Here is a 23,140-nt window from a genome sequence, read left to right on the forward strand (position 1 = left end):
GTCACAGCAGATAAAAACCCGGCACAGCCCACATGCCCTTCAGTGGAAGAACAGATTAAAGAAATGTGGGCTATTCACTCCGCAGAACATTATGCAGCAGTCAAAACAACAAACATGCCACACAATACAGAAGAATCTAAGCAATGTAATCTTAAATCAAAAAAGCAACCAGCCAGGCACATTGGCTCACACCTGTAATCCCAGCATTTAGGGAGGCAGAGGCAGGAGGATGGCTTAAGCCCAGGAGTTCAAGACCATCCTGGGCAACATAGCAAGATCCCATCTCTACAAAAAGAAAGAAAAGGCCTGGTGCAGTGGCTCACACCCGTAATCCTAACACTTTGGGAGGCCAAGGAAGGTGGATTACCTGAGGTCAGGAGTTCAAGACCAGCCTGGCCAACATGGTGAAACCTCATCTCTACTAAAAATATAAAAATTAGCCAGGCATGGTGGCACATGCCTGCAGTCCCAGCTTCTTAGGAGGCTGAGGCAGAAGCATCGCTTGAACCCGGGTGGCAGAGGTTGCAGTGAGCTAAGATCGCGCCACTGTACTCCAGCCTGGGCAACACAGAGAGACTCCATCTGAAAAAAAAAAAAAAAAAGAAAAAACTAAAATTTTAAAAATGCATCTTTAGGAATGCATATAGATGCAATAAAACTACCTAAAAATGAAAACAAAGGATTGATGGACAGAGGAATCAGAATGATTCCCAATTTGGGGAGTGGGGTGGGAGGAGGATATGGTTAAACGTAAGTTATTGCCAAGGCCCTAGCTTTTGCTTTGAGTTTACAGGGCCTTATTACATTGGAATAAACGAATGAATGAAAGTGGACTGTCCGTGGGTGAATGATGAGTGTGTCAGAATTCCATTATGATGATTAACCCAATTCTGTGCATCCTGAGGTCCAATTTAAAGAAAAGCTAGGTTAACAGATGAAGAAATGATGTGGCATGATGCATTATCAGCTCTTGGAAGGAGGGATTGAATTATCTTCCCAGTTTTGATCCTCAGCTGTGTGCCTTGAAGAAAACAATCACAAATGACAGCACAAAGGAACCCAGAGAGAATACATGAACTTGAACCCACTGATCACTGCAAGCAGGGCAGGTTAGTTAAGAGGGGATTCCATGGCCAAGTGAAGTGTGACTTCAGCAAAGGCTCTCAAAACTATGATGCCTCCCACACAGAGAGTACACATGCATGCATGCACACACACCTGCTGCTGCTATGGAAAAAAAAAAAAAAAAAAAAAAAAACACCTGTAACACCCACAGTCCAGGAGAAAACCTGAAACGCAAATGCTTCCCCAAAGGTGACATGTGCATTTAAAATCACAGTATGATGTCAATGACGTATCTTCTCTCCTAGAAGTATATTTCTCACATGGAAAGAGGGCTATACCACATGAGAGAGAAGAAACAGAGCAGAAAGAGTGGCTGAGAGAAGTCCAGGTAAATTTTGCTGGCTTTTTATAATTTCTACTGGCTCCCTCTGAAGACTGGGCAGTAGAAGTTCCTCCTCCCTGGGGATGTTGAGTTTATCCATTCTCCCATGACACAGTCACCAAGTTCTGAGACCCTGCTGGAGACAAATGTCCACAAGGAGGAGGCAGCGAGCTGCAAAGAGCCTGGCACTCAGTGAAGGAGCCTTCCTGGACGCGCAGCTTCCCCCACAGCCTGTAGCTGCTGTGCTCTGTGCTACAGGAGAGCACTACCACGCTGATGACCAAAGGACCACAGGCTGAAATCCCAGCTACTTGGAAGGCTAAGGTGGGAGGATCGCTTGAGTCTAAGATGTCGAGGCTGCAGTGAGCTGTGATCACTCCACTGCACACCAGCCTGAGCAACAGAGACAGACTCAATCTCAAAAACACAAAAACCAAAACCAAGAAGGACCACAAGCTCCTGGAGTCTAGTCCATGGGGACAGTCTCTCTCTCTCTTTTTCTTTTTCTTTTTTTTTTTTTTTTTTTTTGAGATTGAGTCTTGCTCTGTCACTCAGGCTGGAGTGCAGTGGCTTGATCTCAGCTCACTGCAACCTCCACCTCCCAGGCTCAAGCGATTCTCCTGCCTCAGCCTCCAGAGTAGCTGGAATTACAGGTGCCCACCACTATGCCCGGCTAATTTTTTGTATTTTTAGTAGAGACGGGGTTTCACCATGATGGCCAGGCTGGTCTCGAACTCTTGACCTCAGGTGATCTGCCCACCTCAGCCTCCCAAAGTGCTGGGATTACAGGCATGAGTCACCGCGACCGGCCCCATGGGGGTGGTCTTAATGCCACAGGTTCCAGGTAAGAGTGGCTATTGTATGTCCCAGGAATTACGGTGTTGGGGCAGATATGGCGATGTCACCGAGCACTTTCTGTACACTTCTGGAGAGACAGATCCCCTTGGCGTCTCCTCCTCTTGATCCTGACTGAGTGGCAGGATAGGCTGGAACTTAGTGTCTACGAATGTCTGTGTGCCAAAGAGTTTTTCCAACTATGGAGCTAAAAGCACCAAACAAACCTCCACAGTCCCCTCCCGAGCCACAGCTCTCGGCTGATGATTCTACCAGCAGAAGGCAGCTGCAGGATGGCGGAAAGTGTATCAACATGGGGCCAGACCACTAGGGACTGAATCTTGGCTCTGTCTGCCATCTGCAGGATCTTGGTGATTAACTTACTGTCCCAGAGGCTCGCTTTCATGATCTATAAAATGGGAAGAATTAGAGCCTCCTCCAGGGGAGAATTGGATAAGATTAAGTAGATAATGCTTGCAAAAGAGTCTATGACATCATGTGACACATTGATGTCACAATAAAGGTTCACTTGTTCGTCATGCATCCTTGTATCTCCCAGAAAGCACCCAATGGTGCAAACAACATGGCAGCAGAAAACTGGCATCATGGGCAGGGCCTGGGCAGCCTTACAGAGGCTCTCTCTTATTAGAGGCTGCTTTTCAATGGTCAAAAATGTGGCTCCTTGGGGTGCTGGGACAGGAGAAGGTATCACTGGGGGACTTTTCTAGGGAAGGAAATGTTGGTGCCTAGCGGCCACTTCCTGGGTGAAGCCCTCCCCAAGTCCCACCTTCCTCCTCACCTCCAGGCAGAGCAAGTGGTCATCCTCTCCTCCAGACTTCTGGCACGCTCAGCCCATATTATTCACAATGACAGCTCCTATATTGAGCACTCAGTATATACCAGGCACTTACCGTGCACTCTTTTTTTTTTTTTTTCTTTTTTTAGAGACAGGGTCTCGCTCTGTCACCCAGACTGAAGTGCAGTAGAGCAGTCTCGGTTCACTGAAGCCCCTGACTCCAGGGTTTAAGCGATTATCATGCCACAGCCACCCAAGTAGCTGGGATTACAAACGCACACCACCACGTCCGGCTCATTTTTGTATTTTTGGTAGAGATGAGGTTTATCATGTTGGCCAGGCTGGTCTCGAACTCTGGACCTCAGGTGATCCACCTGCCTCAGCCTCCCAAAGGGCTGGGATTACAGACTTAAGCCATCGGGCCCAGCCGCATTCTTTCATTTAATCCTCATAATGACACTTTGAAAGAGGAAAGTGAACATTAGCAACATGAAATAATAAACAAAGCTGCACACATGGCACGCAGTGGAGTCAGGATGCAACCCGAGTCTGCTGGATCCGAGCTTGAGCTTTCAGCCACTGCACTGCACTGCCTCCCTCATGCACCATCATGACCCTTATCCCATGATATGATCTTTCTGCACCCGTTAGCCACAAGTGGTAGACTGTCAGTTGTTTAGAGTCAGGAACTGTAGCTCTTTTGTCTATTTATCCTGAGTGCCTAGCACAGTACCTGGCTAAGAATGAATGAATGGATCAATGAATGAATGAATGAATGAAGAATAAATGAACAGATCTTCTCCAAAGCCCCAAGGAAGGAGACAGCACCATTGTTCCTCCTAGGTCAATACAACTCAAAACCTCCATCCCCATCCAAGCATGCCAGAGGGGGAGGGGACAGGTGGCTGCATATGGAGGCTGCCTCCCCTGCAGTGCACCCCTCACCCATTCCAACACCCCAGAGCATAATCATGGGAGAAATGTTGCTTTGAGCTGAGATTGCGCCACTACACGGGCAACCGAGCAAGACTCTGTCTCAAAAAAAGAAAAAAGAAAGACTACAATAGTATTGTATTGTATTGTATTGTATTGTATTGTATTGTATTGTATTGTATTCTTTCTAAGATTACAATATAACATATTGTATTTAATATATTGTATTTAGGAAAAAATATTATATACTATACTATAAGAAAAAGAAAGTTATCTAAATACAAAGAAGCCATCCTATGTAATATTATATATTAATATATAATATAGTTTTCTCAAATATAATATAGTTCAGCCTTAGAAATAAATGAAATTCTGACACATGCTACAACATGGATGAACCTTGAGAACATTATGCTAAGTGAAATTAGGTAGTTACAAGAAGAAAAATGCTGTGTGATTCCACTCGTATAAGATACCTATATTTCCTATGATATTCCACTCCTATGAGATACCTAGATTAGCCAAATGCATATAGACACTGAGAGTAGAATAGTGGTTGCCAGAGGCTGGTTGGAAGGGGAATAAGGAGATGTTGTTTAATGGGTATAGAGCGTTAGTTTCACAAAACAAAAAGAATTCTGGAGATGAGTTGTAAAACAATGTAAATGCACTTAACACTACTGAACTGTAGACTTTAAAATGGTTAAAATGGTATATTTTATATTACGTATATTTTACCACAATTTTTTAAAATGTAAATGAGAACAAATATATATATATGTGTGTGTGTGTGTGTGTGTGTGTGTGTGTGTGTGTGTGTGTGTGTTTTGGGGGTTTTTTTTTTTTCTGAGACAGAGTCTCACTCTGTCTCCCAGGCTGGAGTGCAGTGGCGTGATCTCGGCTCACTGCAACCTCCACCTCCCAGGTTCAAGCGATTTTCCTGCCCCAGCCTCCCAAGTAGTTACAATTACAGGCACACTCCACCACACTTGGTTAATTTTTGTATTTTTAGTAGGGACAGGGTTTCACCATGTTGGCCAGGCTGGTCTGGAACTCCTGACCTCAAGTGATCTGCCCACCTCAGCCTCCCAAAGTGCTGGGATTAGGCATGAGCCACCGCACCTGGGAAACAAAAATATAATTCTTGGAAACTGAAAAGAATTTTGCTAAAAAGTAATGCATTGTAAGGATTTTAAAGATGAGAGTAAGGAAATATCCTAGTTCATAGTGCAAAAAAGACAAAGAGATGGAAAATGATAATATCTGACTACTTGGGAACTTCAGAAAATAGTAGTAACAATTAAGGGGAGAAAAAAATTAAAGGAAGAGAATTTCCCAGAGAGGAAAGGAGACACACATCTTCAAATTGAAAGGGTAGACTGAGTACCCAGCACAATAGATGTAAATAGGCGTATGGTTATATAAATTCATGCAGAATATCAGAAAACCATAGATTAAGAAAAGATTTTAGAGGCCAGGAGCAGTGGCTCATGCCTGTAATATGAGAACTTTGGGAGGCTGAGGCGAGGGGATCACCTGAGGTCAGGAGTTAAAGACCATCCTGGCTAACATGGTGAAACCCCATCTCTACTAAAAATACAAAAATTAGCCAGGCATAGTGGCATGCGTCTGTAATCCCAACTACTACTTGGGAGGCTGAGGCAGGAGAATCGCTTGAACCTGGAAGGCGAAGGTTGCAGTGAGCCGAGGTCATACTACTGCGCTCCGGCAAAAAGAGAGAAGCAGGAAAGAAAGAAAAAGAGAGAAAGAGAGAGAGAGGGAGGGAGGGAGGGAGGAAAGAAGGAAGGAAGGAAGGAAGGAAGGAAGGAAGGAAGGAAGGAAGGAAGGAAGGAAGGAAGGAAGGAAATGAAGGAAGAGAGAGAAAGAGAAAGAAAAAAAGAAAGAAAGAAAAGAAAGAAAGAAAGAGGAGAGAGAAAGAAGAGACAGAGGAAAGAGAGAAAGAAAGAAAGAAAGAAAGAAAGAAAGAAAGAAAGAAAGAAAGAAAGAAAGAAAGAAGAGAAGCGAAGCGAAGCAAAGCGAAGCAAAAAGAATAGAAAAGCAAAGCTTCCAAAACAAAAAAATAAATACTAAAATAGACCATCCCCAAAGGCAGAGGAATTAATCTGGCAAAAGACTTTCTGTGAGCAGCACTTCAATCAGCAATGTTAGCTCCTAAGAGTACCCAGGAAGACAATGCAGTGATGTCTTCAAACCCTCGAGAAGGAGCTTTCAACCTGGAATTCCAAATCCAGCCAAAATTGAGTAGGAGCAGAGCAAACACATTTTCAGATATGTAAAGAGTCAGGAAGTTCACCTCCCATGCTCCCTTTCTTAAGCAATTATTTACGTAAATTCTTAAGTCACTTCTTTGAATACTTATTCATGAGGAATAAAGCAAGAAAAGTAAACCAAGTTCATGAGAGAGTAGACCAATAAAGCAGAATAAATGAGCCACAGAAATACTGAATCTGTGTAAGAATAGAACTAAAGGAAAATGTCAGAGCTATAGCTACGCAGCAGGCCCGGAAAACAACCAGTTCTCAGAATAAACAGATAGAACACTGTGTCAGAGAGGTTTGTGAGATGATGTAGATGAGAGCTTAGAAAACGAGCCTTGAGCATCTGTTGAAGGCCCTGAATTCAATGTTTAAAAACAAATTAGAGCCAGGAACAGTGGCTCATGCCTGTAATCTCAGCACTTTGGGAGGCCAAAGGAAGATGATTGTTTGAGCTCAAGAGTTCAAACCAGCCTGGGCAACATGGTGAAACTCCATTTCTACAAAAAAATTAGCTGGGCGTGGTGGCTCATGTCTGTGGTCCCAGGTATTCAGGAGGCTGAGGTCGGAGAATCTCTTGAGCCTGGGAGGTCAAAGGTGCAGTAAGCCATGTTCGCACCATTGTACTCCAGCCTTGATGACAAGGTGAGACCCTGTCTCAAAAAATAAAAACAAAAATAAAAAATTTGAAAAGTAAATTAGAAACTCAGGGGGAAGAAGTAAAACAAAGTCATTATCTAAATACAAAGAAGCCAATCCATATCAGAACATGAAGTCACTGAGATTCAAGAAAATAATGGAATGCATACCAAAGAGTGGAAAGCTGGAAGATATGAGGAACACAATAAAGAAGACATGCATTTTCTTTCTCAACAAGCAAAAAGAGAGGCAATCATAAACTTAAGAGAAAACAGTAAGTATATATAAAAAAAAAGTGCAGATTAAAACGATGCCATGATTTTGAGCAATGGATGTATTATTAAAAAAGAGTGAGTGTAATGTGATACCTTAAATTAGATCCTGGATCAGAATTAGGAAATTGGGTAAAAACTAAGGAAAGGCAAGGGAAAAATAGACTTCCGTAATAGTGTATCAGTATTGGTTCATAGCTGTGACAAAGACACCATAATAATGTAAGATGTTCCTAGCAGGAGAAACTGGGTGTGGGATACACAGGAGCTCTCTGTACTAACTTTGCAACTCTTCTACCAACAAAATAATTCTCAAATTAAAAAAAAAAAATTAAAAAGTCAGGCACGGTGGCTCACGCCTGTAATCCCAGCACCCTGGGAAGCCGAGATGGGCGGATACCTGAGTTCAGGAGTTCAAGACCAGCCTGGCCAACATGGTGAAACCCTGTCTCTACTAAAAATACAAAAATTAGCGAGGTATGGCAGTGGGTGCCTATAATCCCAGCTACTCGGGAGGCTGAGGCAGGAGAATCGTTTGAACCCGGGAGGTGGAGGTGGCAGTGAGCTGAGATCGTGCCACTGCACTCCAGCCTGGGTGACAAGAGTGAGACATTGTGTCAAAAATTAATTAATTAATTAATTAATTAAATTTAATAAAACTTGGTTTTTTAAAAAAGTATATCTGAAAGAGGTTGGGAAATGACAGGGTAAAGAAGTGAAAAGAAGGATAGGAATGCTAATGCTTCATCTTAGACCTTGGCAACTCCAAAAATACAATCTACGGTTCACAAAGCAAGGAATGGAGGTTGGAGTCTGTTGTGTGAAATTGCAGAGTCGACTGGTGGAAGAACAGAAAATGATGGCATAACTATATTGAAAAGAATGTGCAGAGGAAACATAAGGGTACTAGTCAACAATGTTTGTAACTGGTAGACAAAAAAAATGGTGTTATAGGAACAAAAACAGACAAAGCTAAAAAAAAAAAAAAAAAAAAAAAAAAAAGGAGCAGGGGCAGGGGGAAGTTTCCTTGGAGGAGAAGGACTGGGGGTAGGGATAAGAGAGATGTCTAAGACCTTCCACACCATTTAAATTTTTGACAATATGCATTTGTTACTTTGATTAAAATTTTCAAAATGAAACAAACAAAAAAATTTACCTATCCAGTTTACATCATGACAGATATGGAAACAGAATCCATCATAGCGATGATGATTCTCAAAGGGCTGAAACTTTCTGTATTAACATGTAAAGGAGCACTCTTGGCAGGCACAGTAGCACATGCCCGTAATCCCAGCACTTTGGATCACCTGAGGTCAGGAGTTCAAGACTAGCCTGGCCAACATGGTGAAACCCCTGTCTCGACTAAAAGTACAAAAACTAGCTGAGCATAGTGGCACATGCCTAGAGTCCCAGCAACTCAGGAGGCTGAGGCAGGAGAATCACTTGAACCAGGAGGCGGAGGTTGCTGAGTCGAGATTGCACCATTGCACTGCAACCTGGGCAAAAATAATGAAACTCCATCTCAAAAAAAAAAGAAAGAAAGAAAAAGAAAGAAAGGAAAAGAAAAGAAAAGAAAAAGGGAGCACTATTGAGAATCTCACATATCAGGGAGATACTGATAGAGACTAATTTATCAGGGAGGGCAAAAACTACTATTAAAATGGAAATGTGGACTATAAACCACAGACGTAAGAAGGAAACTGTCAACTGAACCATGTAACTCCAAACTGCTGATCCCTGGGCTGCAGTTATGCAGGAATGGAGCATACAAACAAAGAAGGGGAGGCCAGGTGTGGTGGTTCACACCTGTAATCCCAGCATTTTGGGAGGCCGAGGCGGGCGAATCACGAGGTCAGGAGTTTGAGACCGGCCTGGCCAACATGGTGAAACCCCGTCTCTACTAAAAATACAAAAAAGTAGCTGGGCATGGTGGCGAGCACCTGTAATACCAGCTACTCGGGAGGTTGAGGCAGGAGAATCGCTTAAACCCAGGAGGCAGAGGTTGCAGTGAGCCAAGATCATGCCACTGCACTCCAGCCCAGGAGACAGTGTGAGGCTCTGTCTCAAAAAACAAACAAACAAAGAAGAGGAACTGAACACAGGAAAGTCAATATTCACACCCTGATAACTAGGACTGGAAGAGGAAACTTAGAGACACACCTTAGGACTCCATATGCAGAAACATCTCCCAGGCAGAGGGAGCTGAGGCAAGAGGCAGCTACAGGAGAGGGGAGTTAACAGCTGGCAAGAAAGCTGCCCCTCCCTGTTTGGGGGAACATGCATGAGACAGTCCTTATCCATACAAATGACCTCCCTAGCACATGGAGACAGGATTAGAAAATGTCACTTCTAAAGCTTTTAGATCAGAAGCCCTGCAGAATGAGCCACGCATCCTGAGAGATGGTCTGCAAATGTACTTACCAATGACACTTGAATGGCCCCAGATCTCAGAAAGATACCAATCCAAAATGTAATTACTATGAGAATAACTTGAATTTTAAAATTATTGTGTTAATTTAGAATGTCACAAAAAAAAGGTCCAAAGGACATGAAGCAAAAAAAAAAAAAAAAAATGATTAGAGTTTGAAAAAATTTTGGTATTTTTTCCCAGGAAAGATAATACTCTAATCCGAATGAAGGACTTTTAGTTTTAGCTTTGACAGGTGAAGAGCTAGAGGTCATCACCCCCACTCCTTACAATAGGAAAAAGCTGAACAAGCTCAAAATCAATTACTTTTCTTGGACCATCAGAGAACTGAGTTTGCAGGGAAACCTGCTCCTCTGAAATCTGGAGAGACAGGTACATCCAGAAAGTCACAGCTGAGATCTACTTACCTGGAGCAGAAGCTACTGGAACCATGAGCTGGTAGGAACACTTATACGGTAATTTTGAGGAACTGTTGGAGGCTGAATGTGGACTAATTTGAAAGTGAGAAATTCCTGGGGGTCAGTCTTAGGTGGATACCCACATTTTCATGGACTTTATCTCCAGGAACCCCACCAGGTTCTCATGGTGATGACTAGGAAAATCAAAGACAGAGAAAAATCTTGAAAGAACCCTAAGGAGGAAAAAGCAGTCTTCCTGTAGAGGGGCTAGAATGAAAATTATAGTAAACTGCTAGGCGCGGTGGCTCACGCCTGTAATCCCAGCACTTTGAGAAGCCGAGGCGGGTGGATCACCTGAGGTCGGGAGTTCGAGACCAGCCTGACCAACATGGAGAAATCCCATCCCTACTAAAAATACAAAGTTAGCCAGGTGTGGTGGCACATGCCTGTAATCCCAGCTACTCAGGAGGCTGAGGAGGAGAATCACTTGAACCTGGGAGACAAGGTTGCAGTGAGCCGAGATTGCACCATTGCACTCCATCCTGGGAAACAAGAACGAAACTCCGTCTCAAATTAAAAAAAAATTATAGTAAACTTCTCCTCAGAAAGTATGCAAGCATTGGTAGCAAAACAGGATGACTATAGTTAACAATAATTGAGTTTATATTTCAAAATAACTACAGGAGTGAAATTGGAATGTTCCTAACACAAAGAAATCATAAATGTTTAAGGTGATGGATAGCCCAGCTACTCTGATTTGCTCATTCACATTGTACACTTACATAAAAATATAGCATGTACCCCATGAATACGTGCAACTAGTATGTATCCATAAAAATTTTAAATTAGAGAAAAATAATTTAAAAAAGAAAGTATGCAAGCAAAAACACAGTAGTATAAAATATTTAAAGTGTTAGCGGGAAAAACCATCAACCTAGGATTCTATATCCAGGGAAATTATCCTTCAAAAATGAAGAAGCACTGGGCATGGTAGTGTGTGCCTGTAGTGTTAGCCCTTTGGGAAGCTGAGGTAGGAGGATCCTTTGAAGCCAGAAGTTCGAGACGAGCTTAGGCAACATAGCAAGAGCTCATGTCTATGAAAAACTTAAAACATTATCCAGGTATGGTACTATGCACTGGTAGTCCCAGCTACTTGAGAAGCTGAGGCAGAAGGATCACATGAGCTCAGGAATTGGGGGTTGCAGTGTACTATAATCCTACCTGTGAATAGCCACTTCACTCCAGCCTGGACAACATAGCAAGATACCATCTCTTAAAAAAAATGAAGAAGAAATAGATACTATAAGACAAACAACTGAGGAATTTGTCATCAGCTGACTTCCCTTACAAGAAACGTTAAAAAAAATTTTTTCAAGCAGGACAGTAACACATATCAGAAACTTGGATCTATATGAAGCAAAGAAGGGTGTCAGAGAAGGTATAAATGAAGGTCAAATAAAAATCATATTTTTCCTATTCTTAATTGATCTAAAAGATAACTGTTTAAAGTAACAATAGTAGTCAGTATTTAATGATTATAGCATGTCGATAAATGACATAAATGATAGCAATGTCAGAAGGCTGGAAGGGAGGACTCAGGAATACTGTTTTTAAGGCACCTGCACTACACATGAAGCAGAAATAGTGTTATTTGAAGGTAGATTTAGTTTAGTTTTGAGAATATCCTGTAAACTCTAAAGAGAACTGCTTAAATTTTTTTTTTCAGATGAAGTTTCACTCTTGTTGCCCAGGCTGGAGTGCAATGAAGCAATCTTGGCTCACTGCAACCTCTGCCTCCCGGGTTCAAGTGATTCTCCTGCCTCAGCCTCCTGAGTAGCTGGGATTATAGGCACGCACCACCACACCCAGTTAATTTTTTTTTTTTTTTTTTTTTTAGTAGAGACAGGGTTTCACTATGTTGGCCAGGCTGGTCTCAAACTCGTGACCTCAGGTGATCTACCCACCTTGGCCTCCCAAAGTGCTAGGATTACAGGTGCCTAGCCTAAAATTTTTTAAGAAGAATTTTTTACTGATATTCTGAGAGAAGATAGAATTTTTAAAAATCATATAAATTGCTCAGAGTGCAGAAGCAGTAGCATCTGTAAGTGAATAAAAAGCAGTTACAAACATGGTCAATATTAATCCAAATATAGTAACAATCACTTTAAATATGAATGGCTTAATACACTAATTAAAGGACAGAGATTGTCAGAAGGGATAAAAGAAGAAGATCCAATTATATGCTGCCTACCAGAAATATACTTTAAATATAAAGACTCCAAAGTTTAAAAATAAAGGGATGGAAGAAGTTATACAATGCACTGATCAAAAGAAAACTGGAGTAGCGATGTTAATTCCAGACAAAGAAGACTTAGAACAGGGAAAATTGTTAGGAATAAACAGGAACGCTACCTAATGACAAAGGGAATTAGTTCTCCAAGAAATGTACATGCACCTGATAACACAGTGTCAAAATACATGAGGCAAAAACAAATAGAAATAAAAAGAGAAAAAGACAAATCCACTGTAGAGATGGAGAATTCAAAACCCTCTGTCAGTAACTGATAGATCTAGCAGGAATACAATACATAAAGGATATAGTTGATTTGAAGAACACTATCAATCAACTCGATCTGATTGGCATTTATAGAATACTCTACCCCATAATAACAAATACACATTCTTCTCAACCTCACCTAGAATGCTCACCAAGATAAGACCTCAAAACACATCTTAACAAATTTAAAAGAATAAGAACACACAACATATGTAATTCTAAATTAATAGTATTGTTACATAACGGACACATTCTCTAAAGAATATCTACTTTCCTTCACTTTTATTGTTTGCTCATGTGAAAGGAAAAATGAATCTTGGGACCCCAAAACCACTAAGCTAAAGGGAAAAGTCAAGCTGGGAACTGCTTAGGGCAAACCTGCCTCCCATTCTATTCAAAGTCATCCCTCTGCTCACTGAGATAGATACATATCTGATTGCTTCATTTGGAAAGACTAACCAGAAACTCAAAAGAATGCAAACATTTTTCTCTTATCTACCTTTGACCAAAAAGCCCCCTCCCCACTTCGAGTTGCCCTGCCTTTCTGGACCAAACCAGTGTACAGCTTACATATATTGATTGATGTCTCATGTCTCCCTAAAATATATAAAACCAAGCTGCCCCCAAACCACTTTGAGCATGCCATCAGGACCTCCTGAGGCTGTGTCATGGTGTGTGTCCCTAACTTTGGCAAAATAAGCTTCCTAAATTGACTGAGCACTGTCTCAGATATTTAGGGTTCACACACAACAATATGCCTTCTGATGATCTCTTCTGCCTAGCTAATGCCTGCTAATACTCAGCCCAAACTTAAAGATTAAAATCTTTAATACAGTATAATAAAAGCATAAACAAAGTTAATCATTGAAAAGTAATCTACAGCCAGGTGCAGTGGCTCACGCCTGTAATCCCACCAATTTGGGAGGCTGAGGCAGGCAGATTGTTTAAGCCCAGGAGTTCAAGCCTGGGCAATGTGGCAAAACCCTGTCTCTAAAAAGATACAAAAATTAGCAAGGCATGGTGGCACACACCTGTTGTCCCAGCTAGTCAGAGGGTTCAGGCAGGAGGATTGCTTGAGCCTGGGAGGTTGAGACTGCAGTGAGCTTTAATTGAGCCACTGCACTCTAGCCCGGGTGACAGAGTGAAACCATGTCTCAAAAAAAGCAAGAAAAAAAAGAAAAGAAATCTATGGAAAATAATGCAATATTTATGACATAAAGGATTAATGCCCATAATATAAAAATCAATTTTATAAATCAATAAAAGAGCACATTCATTCTTGACTTAACTTACTTTAAAGTAGTGTCTTTAAAACCCAAATCTAGCCATGCCATTTCCCTACTTGAAGTCCTTCAATGGTTTCACATTGATCTTAGAATGAAGTTCAAAAGCCTTAACAAGATCCACATGATCTGGTCCTTATCTATCTCTAGATTGGTCTCCCATTACCCTTCTCCTGTCTTTCTCAGGACTCTAGCCACACTGGTCTTTTCTCAGCTCTTCATACCTTAAAACCTTTGCATATACTGATTGCTTTGCCTGGAACCACCCCACCACCACCACCCTCTTCGACTAATGACCACTTTTCCTTCAGATCTCAGCTTAAACATCATTTCTCATGAAAGTCTTCCATCATCAATTCTGGATTGGTTCAGATCCTCTGCTATTTGCTCTATAAACCTGAACAAACAGAATAATGTTTCTGAACCTTCAGAACTCCAAACAAGACCCTGAGAAGTGAACCTTCCAAGGAATGTGAGGTTCCAGACAAAGCCTCTAGAATCTTCTTATCTATAGTAGTCAGTGTTGTTGAGGAAGCTCAGGAGAAAGTTAAGATGAGCAAGTCTAAGCTATTCATTCTGTACTTTTTTTGAGTATAAACAACTTTGAGAACTTAATAAAATCTATGGGATTCATTTCTTCTTCTGGAGATTTCTCCTCCCCCAGAAAAAGGCACAGAAGCAAAACTTTGTGTAACGTTATCAATGTTGCAAAGTTCCCCTAACATACATTCATCCATTTATTCACCTCACATTAAGAACTCCAACCATCGGATGGTATGTATTTGTCACAGGCTGAAAAAAAAATCAGCCCAGTGAGAATCTCATAAAACAAGCACATTGTTTCCCTAGCTTTGTTCATTTAATCATTGACTATCTACAGTATAGTGATTCCAGCAATAAAGCTTTATAAATGAAATTTGCTTTACAATTTAAAAGAAAATAAAGACTTTTCATATGCATTGTCTCACTCTTCCCCCAAACCCAATAAAGTGGGCATAGATTACTCTACCTATTTTGCAAATGAGAAAACATAAGTAATCCCAGGGAACACGAGTGATCTGGCTCACGCAACTCAGCCAAAAAGGAGTGAAACCCAGGAGTAAAATGTACTCTTTTAACCCTAAGCCTGGCTCTTTCCTTTCATGTTGATACTGACTCCAAGGTCCGGTGGGTGGTACTAGGACTTGTCCTTAGTAATCTGATAATAATCCCAGGGGCCACAGTCTCAGCCTCCAGTTCCCATGGTGGTCAGCCTCACGCTCTCATATTACAGGTGATGATGCAATTTTGCCAATCAATGGTCACAGCAGCAGGACTCCCCTAATGTTTAGGGGAAGTAGCCAGAGCTCTTCATCCCCTTTCCGGAGAGCGTAATAGCTCACATTTATTGAGTTCTTAGTACATGCCGGGCACTGTTCTAGGCTTTTTACATGAATTAACTCATTAAATCCTCAGAACAAAACCATGAGGCAGGTACTATTATAATATTATCTCCATTTTGTGGACACTTAGGAGAGATTAATTTGCCCGAGGTTACACAACTAATAATTTTCAGAGTCAAGATTTGAATCCTGGAGCCTGTGCTCCTAACCAAACCACCATCTGCCTCTCCTGGGCCCATTGTTCTTAACTTCTTGGGGTCAAGTATACTGGAGAGAATGTGATTAAAGCCCTGGACCTTCTCCCTAGGAAAATGCAGGTAAGCAGAATTTAGCATATTTCAGGGACTTTGGGGACACCTAAGACCCATCGTCTGTCGACCTCAGGCTTAGAATCTCTATTTATCTCATACATCCTGGAGAGAATCGTCCAGGGACAAAAACAGAAGCGCCGCCAGCGCCGCAGGACTTCGCCCCTGCAAACGTGTGAGGAGAGCTGCGCTGCGCTAAGCTGCGTGGTGACGGAGATGCCCGTTCTCTCGGAATCAGGAACGGTGAGCTCCCAGGACTGCAATGCCCTGAGAACGCAGCCGGGTCGCTGAGCCTCCGGAGTCCGGTAGCTGAATGAAATACGCAGGGATCACCAGCCGGACCCAAATCTTGCGTCCCTGCCAGCATCCTGGAGTCCTAAGAGGCAGGGATTGGAGCTGACAGGATCTCAGAACTCTGGTCCCAGGCGCACAACGGCGGAGTCGCTGTTCCTGGTGCTGAAACACTCTGTCCTGGAAGAGCGTGGCCGCCTGCCCGCCTGGTACCGCGCCGCGGCCGCTGCGGGGAACTGTCCAGTGCTGAAAACGGATGCGGCCCGGCCCGCAGGGCTCAGACCCGAGCCTGCCGCACCCAGCGGAACTCGGACCGAGCTCCTGGAAGCACTGACGCAGAGCGCAGGGAGAGTCGGAGTGGCGAGCTCCAAGTCGGGCATGGACCTGCAGAGACCCGATTCCTACCAGGGAGGAGCTGGCCCTGACTTCAACGAGCACGTCCTACATAAGGTAAATATCTCCTGTATTTCCCAACCTAACCGTTGGAACAGGCGCCAGCACCAGGAGTTTTCTCCACTCCCCTGACTTTGCTTTGGGACTTAATGAGAAACTAGCTTGTATCTATGAGTCTGGGGAGCCCTTTCTGTCTGATCCTGTTTCCTGCTCAAAATAGAGATGGGTGAGCTCTTGGGGAAGGGCTGCCTCCAGAGGCTCAGATGGTCAGAAGCTTCATTCATTCACTTAAATCATCTGTGTTCCTTTTTCACCCCTCCTTCTCCTTGCCTACTTATGCCCCTGTATGCCCCCTGGCACCTTTGCTCTCCTAACCCTTGTAGGAGACTGCATTTGTCCCTGTTACGTCTGCTAGCAGTGGCCAAACACCTGAATTTCTGGCCAATTTGTCTGAAATTAGAGAAATGGTCTGCAGCAGAGATGAACTGCCGTTTTCAAACCAGACTCCCTCATGGCTCCAGAAAGCTTCCCTCCAGCCATGACTCACTCACAGCCCCTGTAAGCATTTGCTTATTTCAAAGCACTAACACATCCATTGCTTCCTTCATTCAAGTTTCTTATGCAACTCAGTTTTCAGTAAAGCAGGTCTCCCCCTAAGACAGTTGGAGGGGAAAATAGTAGCCTCTCTCAGGATAACAGTTTTAATTCAAAATCCATCACTCTGAAAGAATCAAAGCCTTATATTTGCCATAATAAGTTATGGCTCACCTTCCCTTTCTCTGACTTTCCCATGCCCTCCTACTCCAGCCCTTATAATTTCTGCTTTGATAACACCAGTTCACCTGTTAGTCCCTTGAAAGGCTGTATGTGATCCTGTAGGTGGAGTTTTTTAATCAAAACATCACTTTGAAGAGTCTATGAATGCAAGCTTTGAAATAACCTAACCCAACCTCCTCCTCTATCACACAGCTTTTATTTGAGGAAATTAAAACCCAGAGAGGAAAAATGACTTGTCCAAGAAAGCAAGTTGGTAAATGGCAGAGCTGATACTAAAAGCCAGAAATTACTACTCCACATGTAGTATTCTTTCCTCTATATCCTTACTAAACTTCTCATCAAAGTATTCAGTCCATGGACCAGCAGCATTGGCATTACCTGGGAACTTATTACAATAGAAAGCAGAATCTCAGCCCTGACCCTAGAGTGGCTGAATCTGAATCTGCATTTTAACAAGATCTCTAGGAATAAATATGCACAATAAAGTTTTAGGTGCATGGCTCTGTGCCATGCTGCCTGTTTCTGACACAAATGAAAGAAAATCAGCTACTGAAGGAAGCAGGTCTGTAGATCTGACAGTCCATGTATCTTCTCCCTCCAGGTCTCTAAATTACTAGGATATAGGGAAGGAGAAAAAAATGTATAACCACTACCCCAGTCTAGAAATTTTAAAGTCATCACAGTTTGAAGTAAACTAGAAGTTCTGTGCTATTTGATGTTGTAAAGTTAGCCCAGTAAAAAGTGCATGCGAGGCCGGGCATGGAGGCTCACACCTGTAATCTCAGAACTTTGGGAGGTTGAGGCTCACTTTGGATCACTTGAGGTCAAGGGTTCGAGACCAGCCTGGCCAACATGGTGAAACCCATCTCTCCTAAAAATACAAAAATTAGCTGGGCATGGTGGTATGCACATCTGATCCCAGCTACTCAGGAGGCTAAGGCAGGAGAATTGCTTGAGCCTGGGAGGCAGAGGCTGCAGTGAGCCAAAATCATGCCCCTGCACTCCACTCTAGCCTGGGCAACAAAGCAAGACTTTGTCTCAAAAAAAAAAAAAAAAATGTTTATGCAAGCAGAGGAACATAATTACAAATCAATTACAAAATTGTCCTGGCAACTAGATAAGTGAGTCTCTCCAAGTTTATACCATCCTATAAACGTATAAATATTCATTTTGAAAGCTTTAAGATTGGGAGCTCAGATTATTCAAAATATTGATCAGATGTGGTATTTTCCATTTCAATTGCCCACACATGAGATGTAGGATGTAGTTCATGAAAACTTTTACTTCCTTTGAGTTTATTGATCACCAAATTGAGAGTGGGAACCCATTCCAACGAGTTCCAATATATTTAGAGGCAAGTGTCTATTTACTACTAGTAAAGGCTCAGTGTCATCAGCTTGGCTGTGTGAGCACCCTGAGAGTGGAAGCCAGCCTTAAGCCTTCTGTGGTGCCCAGCAGAGTGACATATGTATGTAAGGAAAGTTTTCCTTCCTATATAGTGCTGACAACCTCCTCCTAATACCACTTTATGATTGTGCATGATGTTTTTTTTTTGTTTTGTTTTTGTTTTGTTTTTTTTTGAGACGGAGTCTTGCTCTGTAGCCCGGGCTGGAGTACAGTGGCCGGATCTCAGCTCACTGCAAGCTCCGCCTCCCGGGTTTATGCCATTCTCCTGCCTCAGCCTCCGGAGTAGCTGGGACTACAGGCGCCCGCCACCTCGCCCGGCTAGTTTTTTGTATTTTTAGTAGAGACGGGGTTTCACGGTGTTAGCCAGGATGGTCTCGATCTCCTGACCTCGTGATCCACCCGTCTCGGCCTCCCAAAGTGCTGGGATTACAGGCTTGAGCCACCGCGCCCGGCTTTTGTGCATGATGTTTTATTGTGATCCACTTAAAACGCTTTTTGTAAAGGGGCAGGGCATCAACTTATTTGTATTATTTTAAAAATTACTATGTAGTAGAGTCCAAGGAGTTCCCACTGATTAATTAGTGTCTATTGTCCATGAGAAGCAGGGCTCCCCTCCAACATTAATTGCTAGGATAAATTTTTTTTTGAAGTGGGGTCTCACTCTGTCTCCCAGGCTGGAATGCAGTGGTGTGATCTCAGCTCACTGCAACCTCTGCCTCCCAGGCTCAAGTGATCCTCCCACCTCAGCCTCCTCAGTAGCTGGAACTGCAGGCATGTACCACCATGCCTGGCTAATTTTTTGGTTGTTATTGTTTTGTAGAGAGAGTTTCATGATGTTGGTCAGGCTGGTCTTGAACTCCTGGCCTCAAGAGATCCACTCACTCAGCCTCCCAAAGTGCTGGCATTATGGGTATGAGCCACCATGCCCAGTATGGAGAAATGATTTTTTAAATAGACTTGTTATTGACACATAACAAACACCACTTTGGGAAGCTGAGTCAGGCAGATCACCTGAGTTCAGGAGTTCAAGACCAGCCTGGCCAACATGGTGAAACTTTGTCTCTACTATAAATACAAAAATCAGCCAGGTGTGGTAACACACTCCTGTAATCTCAGCTACTAGGGAGGCTGAGACAGGAGAATCACTTGAACCCAGGAGGTGGAGACTGCAGTGAGCCAAGATCATGCCACTGCACTCCAGCTTCAGCGACAGAGCAAGACTCCATCTCAAAAAACAAAAACAAAAACAGAAACAAAAAAAAGAAAAGAAAAATGACAAACACCAAGCAATCCTGAATCTTATGTGTCTACCTTGGTGAATCATCACAAAGTGAACATACCTGTGTAACCACTATCAAGAGAAACAAATAGAGCCTTGTCAGCTTCCCAAGAGCCCCCCTCCCACATTCCGTTTGCCACACGCCCTCCCCAGAGATTATCATTATAGAGGAAGAAGTATCATCTTGCACTGTGACAGCGCAGCAGATGTTATGTAGGGTAGTCCTAGAAACTTGCCAGAGAGGAGACATTGTTGTATGATGAAACGAAACTCCAGGCTTGGAATAAGCCAAACCTTGATGTGACTTTGAGCAACATCTGTGAGTCTTACTTTTCTTAGCTATAAAATAGGAATGATAATACCTGCCTTATTATTTTTGAGCAAGGATGTTAGATAATATAATGTAAAGCATATATATAAAATATCTGGAATATAGGAAGCATTCAGTAAAAGTGGTTGTACTAGCTGGGCACGGTGGCTCCCAGCACTTTGGGAGGCCGAGGAGGGAGAATCATGAGGTCAGGAGATCGAGACCATCCTGGCCAACATGGTGAAACCCCGTTTCTACTAAAAATACAAAAATTAGTGGGTGTGGTGGCACACACCTGTAGTCCCAGCTACAGCTACTCGGGAGGCTAAGGCAGGAGAATCGCTTGAACCCGGGAAGCAGAGGTTGCAGTGAACCAAGATCACACCACTGCACTCCAGCCTGGTGACAGAGTGAGACTCTGTCTTAAATTTAAAAAAAAAGAAAAAAGTATTAGGGCATGCATCTTGGGCTCCAAAGCGGCTTCAATGGGTGTCACATTCAGTCTCACCTAAAATGATGAGCTTTGTGAGAAGAGCAGCAGCTTCATACACAGAGAACCTCAGAAACACACACACCACATATTTCACAGGCAGAAGTCTGAAGTCCATGGAAACAAACTCACACAACCCGCCTATACAAAAAGCGTGACTTCTATGCAAACATCCCAGTTCTGACTTCCTAAGTTGAATATCTTTTTTCTCTTGAAGGCAATGTATGGGACATGATGAAATTCATTTATATGAAAAACGTACGCCAAATATCATCACAGGCATTGTGTAGCTCTTGCACTTTAGCTGGTCCCGGTAGTTGGAGGCTAACCCAGGCAAGCCCAGGTAACTCTTAGAAGATTCCCGGAGGGTGGGCTGGAAACTGGGAACTGACTGAAAACATTGAGCTCATCCATCATGTGCCTGGAGTTTTTAAATAGAGTTGTTGCCACAAATCTGAATATTTGATGCGACTAAATAATTTAAAACAAATGAGCAACCTGGTTGCTCTTTTCCTCAGAGAACTCTCAGTTCTCTTTTGCCACCAGCTTCAAGAGCCATCCAGGGCAATGGTACGGGGTAGCGGCCCTACTGTGCCAGGGTCTGACCTTGAGTTCTGGGAAAATGAAAAGATTTTCATTTCATTTTCACAGAGAGGGCAAGCTTTTGCCCCAGATACCAGTGAATTAGGACAAAAGGGCTTCAGTTCAAGCACTTACTTCCTAATTCCCCATCACCAGGGCTCTAAGGAACACCCACATACCAGTCTAACTTCCAGAGGGACAAACAGTTCCTAGGACAAAGTCAGTCTCAGAAAGACCGGGGGCAGGGGGCAGAAAAACGAGAGCTGCTCATCCATTCATCCAGGGCTTGGTTCTCGTTGGGTGAAAAGGGATTACCAGGTCTCTGTCTTCCAAAGTATTTCCATTTCCTCCGACCGCTCTAACACCTCTTCTGGGTGAAAGGAAAGGCAAGCAGGTAATATCTGCCACTCTCCCCCATCTCTTGCACTTGTTCTTCACTTCCTTCTACTACCCATCTCATCATTTCTGTGTCCCTCAAAAGTCCGCATGCCTCATCGATTCATTCAGCAAACATGCATTGGACATTTCCAAAGCGTAAAGAACTAGGCTGGTCATTATCGAGAACATAGATGCATATGATTCCCATCTTCACTAAGCTTACGGCCTAGAAGGCATGCACACAAATGGCTATACTTCTATATAATCCCAGAAGTGTCCTAAGATAGATACGGGTACCTGCAGGAGAATGACCCAGGAAGCAAAGGTCATGTCTGACTCCATTTGAAATGTCCTCTCTTATTTATGGCTTCTGATTAAAGTTAACATCCAGGCTTGGCGTGGTGGCTCACACCTGTAATCCCAGCACTTTGGGATGCTGAGGTGGGTGGATCATGAGGTCAGGAATTCGAGACCAGCTTGGCCAACATGGTGAAACCCTGTCTCTACTAAAAATACAAAAATTAGTCAGGCGTGGTGGTGCACACCTGTAATCCCAGTCACTCAGGAGGCTGAGACAGGAGAATCGCTTGAACCCGGGAAGCAGAGGTTGCAGTAAGCCGAGATCACACCATTGCACTCCAGCCTGGGCGACAGAGCAAGACTCTGTCCGCCCCCACAAAAAATAATTAAAATTAAAAAATGAAAAATAAGTTAACATCCAGGAGATACAGAGTTCCACAAACGAACTAGCTCCCTCCCCATGGGACTGTCATCTATTAATCCTAGGGAAAGGTCTGGATACAACAGCATTGTCCTTCCCTGCCAGAAAATTGTACAAGGGAAAGACAAATAAAACAACGAAAGACCATACTCGCCATTCTGTGCTCCTCTCCCATTCTCTATCCCACAGGTGCCTCTTTTTTTTTTTCCAATGAAATAATGATAATGGTATGCAAATTTGTCCTCGAAGAATCCAAATCCACAGAAAAATCCATGCCCTGTAAGTGAAGACATTTTGTTTTCAAAGTGCACTAGCTCCTGTTCTCGAAAGATTTCTATTGTCAGCTCAGGAACAAACAAGAAAGCCAAGAAAAGCTAGCTGCTCCCTGTATAATATTTCCACTGGCTTGTTTTCCTCTCTTGCTTGCTCTGAAGGCTTACAGATAAACAAATGAAGTGTATATTACATCACTGGCAATCTGGGACAGTCTGGGACTCCTTTGGCTAATAGGTCGGTCCTGCCCAGATCCCAGAGCAGGCAGCTGGTGTGGGGAGTGGTGCCTGCTAGTTCTCTTAGGATAACCTCAGCAGGAAATGATGGTGATTCAGTTCAATGCCTCAAAGTCGTTTTCCAAACTCTTCAGGCTTTCCTCTCCTAAACATCCTTCCCTTTAATTTGTGGTCCCTGGGGCCTTTTGTGAGAAAATGTCTAAGACTCACTCATGTTGCTGCCCTAATGTTTTCTCTCATAAGCTGTTCTGGGGAGGGACTTCCTTCAGTTTCAGGGCAGGAAACTCCGCCTGGCTGGGTAGAAGTAAACAGCCAGAGGTGAGCACCAGGCTGGAGAATTGCTGAACTGGGCATTTGAAGTGGATCTAAACTTATCCCAATAACGCTTCTTGCTTCCTTCCTCCTCTTCTCAGGCAAGAGAAACAGTCTCTAGAGACTGCGAGTGGGAAT

General features: G+C 43.1%; 1 protein-coding gene and 1 long non-coding RNA gene across 3 annotated transcripts in view; one reads left to right on the forward strand and one right to left on the reverse strand.

Moving 5' to 3' along the window:
* Positions 1-23,140, forward strand: part of RAB37 (RAB37, member RAS oncogene family) — a 273,228-nt gene that overhangs the window by 179,532 nt on the left and 70,556 nt on the right. Inside the window, exon 2 of one of the 2 annotated variants that reach the window (XM_028835489.2) lies at positions 16,194-16,294. In XM_028835489.2, the coding sequence (XP_028691322.1) occupies positions 16,223-16,294 (72 nt within the window). In that variant the 5' untranslated portion in view covers positions 16,194-16,222. Of the gene's footprint in view, positions 1-15,513; positions 16,295-23,140 lie in introns of those variants that run through there. The other variant, XM_028835491.2, reaches the window with a different exon arrangement.
* LOC144335926 (uncharacterized) lies at positions 17,574-19,701 on the reverse strand. The gene is made up of 2 exons (XR_013407219.1): positions 19,458-19,701; positions 17,574-17,857 (listed from the first exon to the last, which is right to left on the reverse strand). It is a non-coding gene; the product is annotated as an uncharacterized LOC144335926 (long non-coding RNA).

Source organism: Macaca mulatta, chromosome 16, assembly GCF_049350105.2.
Source record: "Macaca mulatta isolate MMU2019108-1 chromosome 16, T2T-MMU8v2.0, whole genome shotgun sequence".
Taxonomy (NCBI): domain Eukaryota; kingdom Metazoa; phylum Chordata; class Mammalia; order Primates; family Cercopithecidae; genus Macaca; species Macaca mulatta.